Source organism: Chelmon rostratus, chromosome 4, assembly GCF_017976325.1.
Source record: "Chelmon rostratus isolate fCheRos1 chromosome 4, fCheRos1.pri, whole genome shotgun sequence".
NCBI lineage: Eukaryota > Metazoa > Chordata > Actinopteri > Chaetodontiformes > Chaetodontidae > Chelmon > Chelmon rostratus.
Window position 1 is genome coordinate 19,156,951 of NC_055661.1, and position 10,661 is coordinate 19,167,611.

General features: G+C 42.4%; 1 protein-coding gene across 1 annotated transcript in view; it reads left to right on the forward strand.

Annotated features, from left to right (window-relative positions):
• agbl4 (AGBL carboxypeptidase 4) overlaps positions 1-10,066 on the forward strand; it is a 268,049-nt gene extending 257,983 nt beyond the window's left edge. Inside the window, exons 11-13 of the mRNA XM_041935474.1 lie at positions 1,858-2,020; positions 9,703-9,799; positions 9,961-10,066. Of these exons, the coding sequence (XP_041791408.1) occupies positions 1,858-2,020; positions 9,703-9,799; positions 9,961-10,066 (366 nt within the window). The remainder of the gene's footprint in view (positions 1-1,857; positions 2,021-9,702; positions 9,800-9,960) is intronic.
• Positions 10,067-10,661: the final 595 nt, after the last annotated feature.

Here is a 10,661-nt window from a genome sequence, read left to right on the forward strand (position 1 = left end):
GGCAACTCTCACTGCAGCAGAGTGGAGTGACAGTGAATGGAAACTTTTTCCACACTCTTCCCAAGGCAGCGTCACATTTGTGTTGTATAGCTGACACACTGAAACCCAAAATAGACTGGATGTTCTTTTTTTCTGCTATAGCCATTTACAGCCAATCTTTGTAATGTCATTGTAGGAAGTGAATCTGTTCAAATAAGCTATTGTAACCTCCATAATTTGTCCTGGATTCTCTAGAAACTCACCAGTGCAAGTTAGCTCAACAAACATAGCACTGACAATGGAATGATCCCTGACACATATAATCTGTATACCTTTACCTAAACATATCCCAGAGAAGTCCATATATTGTTATAGCTTGATTCAATGTGTTCAGTAGCTTCCCCCAACTGAACTTTAAACCATACAGTGCTTTCAGAAAGCCTTAAATCTTCTGTAACTGATTTTTTGTCCATTTGGGGCAGTGGAGACAAGCTGGATCGTGAACGGTTGCTTATTTACACATCCAGCAGTTTGGTCTGCAACAACTCTTGAAGAAAGTCCCTGATTCCAAGAAAGTTGGGACACTGTGTAAAACATAAATAAAACCAGAATACAATGATCCTTCTCAAACTATGTGCAAGTGAATACAGTGCAGTAAAGACAAAGGAGTAAATGTTCAAGCTGATAAACTATATAGTTTTTTTTTGTAAAATACACACTTATTCTGAATTTGAGGCCTGCAACGCATTCCAAGAAGATTTGGTACAGGGGCATGTTTCCCACTTTTTTCCCACGCATTACATCATCTATTCTCACTCACTAAGTGTTTGAGAACTGAGAACACAAATTGTTGAAGTTTTGATGCCTGATGTGTGATTTCAGCTGCTCCACAGAGGTTCCCTTTGTTGTATTTTGTGCTTCTTAATGAGCCAGACACATTCAATGGAAGAGTCAGGTCTGGACTACGGCAGGCCAGGCTAGTACCTGTGCTCTTTTTATACGGAGCCACGCTGTTGTAACACGTAGAGAATGTGACTTGGCATTATCTTGCTGAAATAAGCAGCGATGGCCCGGAAAAAGACGTGGCAGCATATGTTGCTCCAAAACCTGCATGTACCTTTCAGCATTTATGGTGCATTTACCCATGCCATGGGCACTAACATACCCCCATACCATCACAAATGCTGGCTTCTGAACTTTGCACTGCTAACAATCTGGATGGTCCTTTTCCTCTTTAGGATGCAACGTCTATGGTTTCCAAAAGGAATATGAAATGTGGACTTGTGGACAGACCTGTTTTTGGAGCATTCCACAACTTTCCCAGTCTTTTGTTGCTCCTTTCCCAACTTGTTTAAAACGTGTTGCTGCATCAGATTCAGAATGAGCATATATTTACAAAAATCAATAAAGTTGATGATGTCAAACATTAAATATATTGTCTTTGTACTGTTTTCAATTAAGTAGATGTCAAAAAAGGTTAGCAAATTATCACATTCTGTTTTATTTATGTTTTATACAGCAACACCACTGGAATCGGAGTTGTAAGCTTTTATTCAGGCTTTCATGGACTTAAGAAAATATTTTGAAAGTTTCAGCAGGGAAACACTGGCCAGCTGCTTGTAAATGTTGAAACTAAACTGATAACAATTTCCATAGAGGTATTCAGGATCTATAGGGCTTTTAAGGTTATATGTTATAGCTGGCACTAATTATCTCCTTAGGGAAATCCTCCAGGCTCCAGAGTGCTTAAAGATGCTTTAACAGTGTGGATGTTTGCTGACGCAAAGACTTGAACCCAAATCCTCTTACTGAAGTGTCATCTCTCTCACCACTAGCACATTGTCTCAGATGTCGTTGTTTTTTTGTGTATTCCTCTAGTCCAACACATCCTTCAACCGGGACGTAGTGAAGGCCGGTACCGGTAGACGGTTCCTTGGCGGTCTCCTTGATGACACGTCCTACTGCTACACTCTGGAGGTGTCCTTCTACAGCTACATGACAGCTGGCAGCACCGCTCCTGTGCCCTATACCGAGGAGACATGTATCCTTCAACATAGTGGTCTACAGTGTGTGCGTGTGCCTGTGTACATCTCCATGGAAGGAAAAGATATGGTTCAGAGTTTAGAGAGCAGCAGTTATGTTAAATTGTCTCTCTTTTAATTTCTCCTCTCTCCTTGTGTGAAATCGAGCCGTCATTGGAGTCATTATTTTAATACTTTTGCTCTTGCTTGTGAGTGTGTGTGAGTGTAAGTGTGTGTGTGTCATGTGTGCTCACTAGAAAACCATGTTGCTCTTTTGTTGCCTGTTGTTGCGACAGATGTGCAGTGACAGAATAGGGATGTGATAGCTGCGTCTATTGATTTCATTTACAAAGGAGAGAGGAGAAAGGGGCTTGTGTTGGCATATGCAGTGCTGCATGTGTGCACAGTTGAGGCTTTGATTGCGATAAACAATGGAACAATGGTACAAACATGATTCCTGTCGACTACAATCGCGCACACACATACACACACGCACAGCAGCCCACACATGTATTCGTCACGGGAACCGAAGGTCACAGGTGCCTTAATGGAGCCAGATGGGAGGAAGTTTTCCTTCAGCTGACCTTCTCAGGGCTGAAGAGCTCCTGAGAGCTGGCCGATGGCGGTCTGATCTTACCGATAGAGTGAGTGAGAAGAGGGAGAAAGAGAGATTTAGAGAGAGCGATAAGGACCCTACAGAGGAAAAGTATGTGCTCCACAACACACACTCTGCAGGTGGAGGAGAGAGTGGATATCGACGTAGCCCTAGTGCCCTCTAGTGCTAAGAGCTGGCACAATCTGACTCACCATTGATGGTGGTGGTTATTGCCAATCCCCACACACATGAAAAGTTAGTCAATTCTGCATGTTGGTAATTGACATTTGTAGAGAAGGTGACATGAACATGTATCCTGTGAAGGCGAGGCTCTTGGGAGAGGCTGGAAAAAAGTATCTGGTATTTTTCCTCACAAGGAATTACTCAAAAAAAACTCATGCATTATGATGTGTTGTGTGTGTTTCCTACACTGCCTCATCACTTTAACATGTCTCATAGTACAGTTGGGATGTCCACATGGAAATACAGGGCACCACCACAGCTGCAAACAAACAGCCTTACATTGAGCAGTCTGGCTGTTATGATGAACAAACAGCACATAACAAATTCCACTGTGTGTTTTCATTTGAGATGGTGGCACTGGGTTCAGAGCAAGACAAGAAATGGGGAGGCAGGTATGTGCCTCTGTGTGTGTGCAGAGGGGACATTTCTCCTGAAGGTCAAAAACTCGACCCTTGTGGGAGGACTTGCTTGATCTTTTTTGTTTTCCAGGAGTGTGTGTGTGTGTGTGTGTGTGTGTTTGTTTGTGAGAAATGGATGTGTACAAGGAGGAGGGGCTCCGCAGGGTGGGCAGGCAGCACAGGGACCTGGTGTAGAGAGGAGATTGGGGTCAGGCAGGTTGAAGGAACCGACCATGTCGCTTTATACGCCCCAGCAGTCAGCTCGATGGAGCGTGCAAATCATCAACAGAGACCTTTAGCATCTCAACCCCCCCACCCCCCACCTCTCTCACCTGATGCACACACACATACACACACAGGCCTGCACGCACGCTAAACTAATACATGACAAATGAATAATAACCCCAGCCCCCAACTCTTACCACCTTCCAGACATGCCGTCCTTACCCTTTCATCTCTCCTGACTCTCCTTCTCCACCGCTGTGACTTGTAGCCACCAAAATTGAAATCTTAACCTTTCTCACCGCTGAGACTTTTGTCACAGTTTGACGGTGCTCAGAAAAAGGTGTAATGCAGCGTGTGTGCGTCAGTATTTGTTTTCTGATCTCTCCTCTCCTTTTCCTCTCATGTCCTCCTCCGTCCTCTATTCTGTCCTTTCCTCTCATCTCGTCACCCAGAACATAACAGCTCATTATATCATTTAGTCAAGCTGAGAATCCTCTTCTCTGAAACAGCGGGGACAACCTCTATCGCGTGTCTGTCTGCCTTCTCTTCGTCCTCTAACACCTGTGTGTGTGTGTGTGTGTTTCAAAGTGTGCATGTACCTGCTCTTACATATATACCTCTTTTTTATGCTCACATACTGTACACCCATCTCCCAGAACTATAATGAAACATTTCAGCCTGTTATTTTCCTCCAGGTTTTTCTATTCTCATAGTCCAACTGCATTTTGTGAGGGACCTTCAGGTTCAGACTCTGAAGTTTAAACTGGAAAGTGGAATGGATCAAGGTTGAGAGAATCTGGGACCTCATTCAAAACTCAGCTTGACGCTTTCCATTGTGTGTATGTGCAGTGCGTGTACTTACGTGAGCCTACTTACCTAGTAGGTGTGTGTGCGTGTGTGTGCTTTTTTTATGTTGTAGAGAGACAGTGTTCTCTGTAACTTTGAAGAATTATTCAATAACTTTAAAAGCTATTCAGGCTCTAACTCTTCCCTTGAAAGATTTTGCTCTTGTCTCTCCTGTGCAGAGTTGAGCGGTTGCTTTTTTCTGTCGTAGTACAGATGTGCAGATTTTCAAGATTTTCATACTTCCGAAACAGTCGTCTTATTAAAGACGTACATTCAAAAAATCCAAATCTATTGTCATGTGCATTACGCATCATGGATTGACAAGTAGTGCAGCTGGCTTCGACTAGTCTTAAAGACGTATGTGTGCACTCATACTCACACCATTACACACTTAGAGCTCTCATTTTCTAAATATGTGTGATGTTTTTCTGCCAAACCAGACATACACCTCACCATAACAGTGGGACTGAATGCCAGAGCTGCCAGTGGAACACAGTGTGCATCAGTGATCCTGACACCCAGTGGACAGGCTGTGAGAAGTATGCAAATGATATAGCTTAGAGGCAAATATGCTTCACTACTTCACATCATACACATCATATCACACAGACATGCACAAATGGATAGGTGCTCACACATGCAAGCGAGCGCACACACAGGCACAAACATGTTTACACACAGTTGATTGAGCAAATATTGTTGCTATTCTGAAATAAACAGGTGTCCTCACATGAGCATGCACAAAGAGGTGCACACATACACACCTCCAGCTCTGCTGTGGTAGTTTTTGTATATGGTGATTAAGTTGATGTTCCTGGAGACTCAACACTAAAGTTTAGAAATATCATGCTGACTAGAAAGGGAGAAGTTGAGAATGAAGCTGAAGTGGCAGATAAGACTGAAGAAGAAATTTTCAGTAGTTTCAGTTTACGTTCAAGCAGTGAGATGATTACTGAAGTCATCAAATGTGAACACTGAAAGATGAACTCTCCAGTCAAACAATAAGAGATGAAAGCAGTGGAACTGTCAGGTAACATGTAAGCGCTGAAAGCAAGTGAAGTGAAAATGTTGAAAGTGGTTGAAATGACAATTGTAGAGCGAGGGTTTAAGGCAGTGGAAATGTAAGTTGATGTGTAACCACTGAAAGCAGCTGAATTGTAGGTTGATGAATAAGACATGAAAGCCGCTGTAAGGTTGTCAAATTAAATTAAAGGGTGCCAAACTGTAGAATGTTTACTAGCTGTAATTGTTTTCATTTCAGTTTATTTATAATCTTTGTAAACATTATATGTACATTATGAAAAAAGGAACACCTTCAGGATTATAAGATGACTTTTCTAAACAACAAATTAGTAGAATTCTTGTAAAGACATAATAATTGGAATATAAAAATAGCATCCATCTTCTGTTTGTTGCTGCTAGTGCACACTGTAAGAAAACAGAAGCCTTTGCTATGCTCATTTCAGGTTACTGCTCAAGTGTCAGGGCTTGTCTCCTTGGCAGTGACAGTCCTTCCTGTCAGGGATTTAAATCAGCCCGTGTTTGTCCCTTTGGGCAACAGGACGTGAGGTCTTTGAGTCTGGTGATTCACTACTGGGGACAAAAATGTCCCTTTCTGTATTGCTGTTGTTGACTAGCGTCTTAATTAGCATTGATAATTAGTTCTCAGTGTGTCAGTGTAGTGACAGGACCTGTCAGTGGCCCATATTGATGGCTTGAATGTCCCTTCGCTTGTCTCCTTGTTAACTCCCGTCCAATCTGGACAGCATTCTCCGCGTGTCTTGTCCATTTTACCACTGGGGGCCTTGTTGTCTGATCGTCACCTTGTCTGTCTGTCTGCCAGGACCAGGCACGAGGGACATGACGGTGAAAGCCGCTAAATGCCGTGCTGACAGTAAACAGCTGCAGTAAACAAGTAATGACGTCCCCGTCCCCCTTGTCTCGTGTCTCCTGTATCTCATCAGCTCTTAAGCTGGTGTGCCCTTGAGCCATGACCTGCTATTGATCAGACAAAACCGTTAAGTGTACCGAGATGTTAAAGAATACACTTCGCACACCTCAGTGACAGGCAGGCAAGATGCTGACATGCTGCATCCTCTGAAGTGCTGTGTGAAGCTGGCACATACACTCTGACCTCTCTGGAGCTGGATAATGATTACATAATGATAACAATAATGCTTTGAGATTCACTTAAGCTGATGATACAGTGTTAATAATGTCAGTTTGTGTTCATTCAGAAGAGGCTGCCTCGATGTGGACTGAAGCAGCTGAAATCCTTCTGCATATTTCCACTTCCACCCACCTCTGTCATTCAAGCTACAGCCCACCAACTGTTTCCTGGCTCTCGCACGCATCACTTCCTGCTGCAGCCTCGTTCCAGACCCTACGGTTTCCCCCGGCAACAGGCCAGACAGCAGTCAGGGCATCCTCTGTGTCTCCGTCCATTCGCCCCACGGATGAAGATCTCCTTCAGAAGCTGACCGTCCATCACAAGACCTCCTGTACTAGACGGTGAGTCGTGACAAGCCAAGCTGAGAGGCCATCTGCGCACGGTGGGGTCCGGGAGATATTTTTGTCGCTGAGCGTGCCTGGCCAAAGAGCTCAGGACTGGCACCGAGCGCTGCTGATGAAAGAGAACGGAGGAAAACACCAAAAACTTTCCTGAGGTCAGAATGAAGATGTCAAGGATACAAGAGGAGTGTGTTTATGTATATGAAATGTATATATATTTTATATACAGAGTCTGTGTTTATGTTCTTTTGAGTGTATGTCCGTATATAGCCTCTTAACAACTAGTAGTAGATTAATAACTACCTACATTAACATCTTATGTGTTATTCTTTGCCATGTACAGACAGTCATGGTTCCCAGAGGCTGAATGCTCCTGATTTTGATGATCCCCTGACTTTACCTCTAGCACCACCGACAGGTGGTTTTCACTTATACTGTTGCATATTAAAATATCTACTCAGTGAATTGGCATCACGTTTGGTACACACATTCATGTCCCTCTCAGGATAAACTGTAATAACTCTGGTCATCACTTCACTTACAAACAACTTGCCACCTAGCGTCATCATCAGGTTTTAATCTGTACAATATTTTGGCTGTATACTTGCAAAGCTAAATGTATTCCCGTCAGCCAAAGCTGTACTTTGTGTTTATTGCTAATTAACAAATATTAGCAATGGTAACACGCTAAACTGAGACGTTGGACGTGATAAATATTACGCCTGCTAAATGTCAACATGTCAGCTCTGTTTCTGCGAGACAGCATGCTGATGTTAGCCATTAGCTCAAAGCAGTGCTGCCTTGCATGGCTAGCAGGGCTGCAGACTCTTAGTCTTGTTTAGAACTATTATGCATTCAAATTAGCATAAAAGCAAGATTCAGAAGGACGTAACCTTAGTTTGTTTATCTGTAGTTTTATCTCAACCTAATCAGTATCATCAGCTAGCTGTAATGAGACAGACTGTGGGGTCTATCCACACACACACACACACACTCACAGCAAGTCTGGCCTGATGCAGGACTCACAGACAAACAACCAGATGGGGTGTAAACATAGACTCTGGAGTCGTGTGGAGAGCGTTGCCATCAGCCTGCAGAGTGAAGAATGAAGTCCTGTGCCGACTCCCGAACATACGCAACAACACACCCTCAAAGGCCAAGGTGACAGACTCGCTACAGAGGGGCTTGCTTGCATATTTACAGGTCTAATTTACCAGGTATACCCTTGTGTATGTGTGTGTGTGTGTGTGTGTGTGTGTTGCTTGAAGTATGACAAACTGCAAAGCCTGAAGTGTATGCCCAGACAGCCCATTCAAACCAAGGATTTATGGTTTACAAGTTAACAGCTTTTAGACAATAGATTTTCACCTACGTAGCAACCAGGATTTATGTAGCTCAGGTCGTGTTTTGATCATCGCGAGAAATTGGAAAATAAAAATGACAGAATCTCCATCTTTTAAAAAAATATTTTTCTGCATGCCAGTTGTTTCAATCACGCAGTTGTGACAAATAGATGGTCCAGCAGATGACAAGCCGTATCTGAGTATCAACAAGGTAATGACAGGGGAAAGTGACAGATTATGTCTCTGTGTTGCTCCATCATGTTCCAGCCTGTGAAGAATGGAAGTAGCTAAACATCAATGCCTCAAGACAGAGAAAAACCTTTACGTTTTTGTTTGTTTTGAGTTGGGATCTATATAAACAGAATGTATATACGTTCTGTATAGATGGAGGATGATGGACATGCGTCCTAAAAGGTAAATGGATTAGCAGCTGATATTGATGGTGGTTTTCAGTTCACTCACCTCAGTGAATAGATGAAATTTACTTCTGTTAGCGACACTGTTCTTATTTATCTGCATTTACTGCATCCTCAGTATTGGTGATTGGGAACATTGTTGGCATTCTGTGGTTCCCTACTTCTTCATTATCTGAACCTGATTGTTATCATTACTTGCTCTGCTATCTTAATGATCACAGGCTTAGCAACAGCACTCATAGACGCTCAGCTGTTTTATAAAAGCAGTGAGGTTATTGATATTGTCCCTAATGTAGTGAGGGGCAATTGGGCAGGACGATGATGTGTGCGCTCACCTCTGAATTTAAATAAGGCCTCAGTGTATAAGTAATTGCTTTTGTGTGATTCATACCAGCCTCATGCATTTGGCTGACGTGAGTGAAATGCAGTTGATTTAGCCTCACTTAATTCAGAACGCAATGTGTTGTACCTTGAGGATTTGCACTGCTCATTTCTCTAGCTGCTCGTAGTCCCTAGTTATTTACTATACCTCACTGGGAGTATTGGACATGACAGAGGGGATGTTTTAAGGGTTTTTTTTCCTGTTACTTTTTATTAAATTTGTCCAGGATCTAAAGGAAGATTTGAATGTGTCAAGTGAATATCCATCACAGATATTAATAGTTATGATGGTGTTACATAGATTGTTGGAAACTTTCCAGAATTATGAACTTTCTGTAACAGTGGGCCTCACTCAATATTCATTTCCTTTTAGCTTTATTTTTGGTCTCTACCAACTCGTGGGGAAAATATCTGGCTATTTACCTGTTAAATGCTCCACTGTGTTTACCAATGCTGAGCACCAAACAGCAGACAGACAAATGTGTGACATGTGCAAATTTCCATGCTGCAAAACTAAAATAGTTAGCTGAAAGATGCTAAAATACTCTGTTGAAAGGAGAAACACTGCAGAGTCTGTTGATAAGTCTTTGTGCAGCTTTAAGTTTTGTTCCACAATGCAATGCAATGGCTTTGTGCCTTCCCTAAGGGGCCACCATCTAGTTTGGGAACCACTGATCTATTAAATGTTTTGAACGTTTCCTGAGACTCATCCAAGCACAGTTAGCTTTAACTCCCCGTCCTCAGACATGAAACTGGGCAGGAATGTGGCTCGGACCTTCCTGGATTACTATAAACTCAACAACCTCATCAAGGGCAACAGCTCACCAACTCACATTCAAAGGTAAAGCAGTATGCCATCACGAATAAATAAATATGAAATGTGCAATTAAATCAATTACCATTTTGCAGGTTGTTCATACTCAAGCAAATTCATGTTTGTTTGGGTTGTTTTACTTTATTGCACCATCTCAGCCATTCATGTTAATTTGTTTTTATCTCCAGTCCTGAGATGAAGTCCCACACAGGCGACGGTAACAGAAAGGGCAATGGTGTTGGCAGTGACGCAGCAGACAGAGAGAGGGAGAAGAGCCACGGTGTCAGGCACTAGACAGACGGACAGATGGACGCAGACTGAGCATGTATAAAATGCGGAGCACCGTAGCAGGAGGATCCTTCACACTTCATTGCCTTTAGAAGCTCCACATCTCCCTGGCTTTAAAGACTTATTTTCACAGATTTGTAACAGTGGGATGACTGGTAGTTGCAGGACCAAAATCAGAACAGTTTCCTCCTGGGTTATTTGACTATAAAATGTGTGTGACCATAAAATGTGAACTATTGAATGCCAAGGGAAGATAGACTGGTTATGCACCTAAATTCCATCTGAGGCCTTCATTCAGCAGCTCCTTTTTTTCTTTAGTTGTAAATAAATCCATGCTTCCCCTCTGTTGCTGACTTATTTTATGACTTGTTTGGATGTTGTTATTATCTTTGTTGGTATTATAATTAGTCATGATTTTTTACCTGTTGTGTCCTACAGCAATACTGAGAACATAATGATTGCTTTTATATAGATGAGACCTACAGTACATAAAAATCATCTTGGTAGTTTCTTCATTGTTACATTACATCTATAGTTCTCTTTGTTGGCTTCAACTCTGTTTATGATGTTAACTAAGCATGCACTGTTGTATTATTTAACT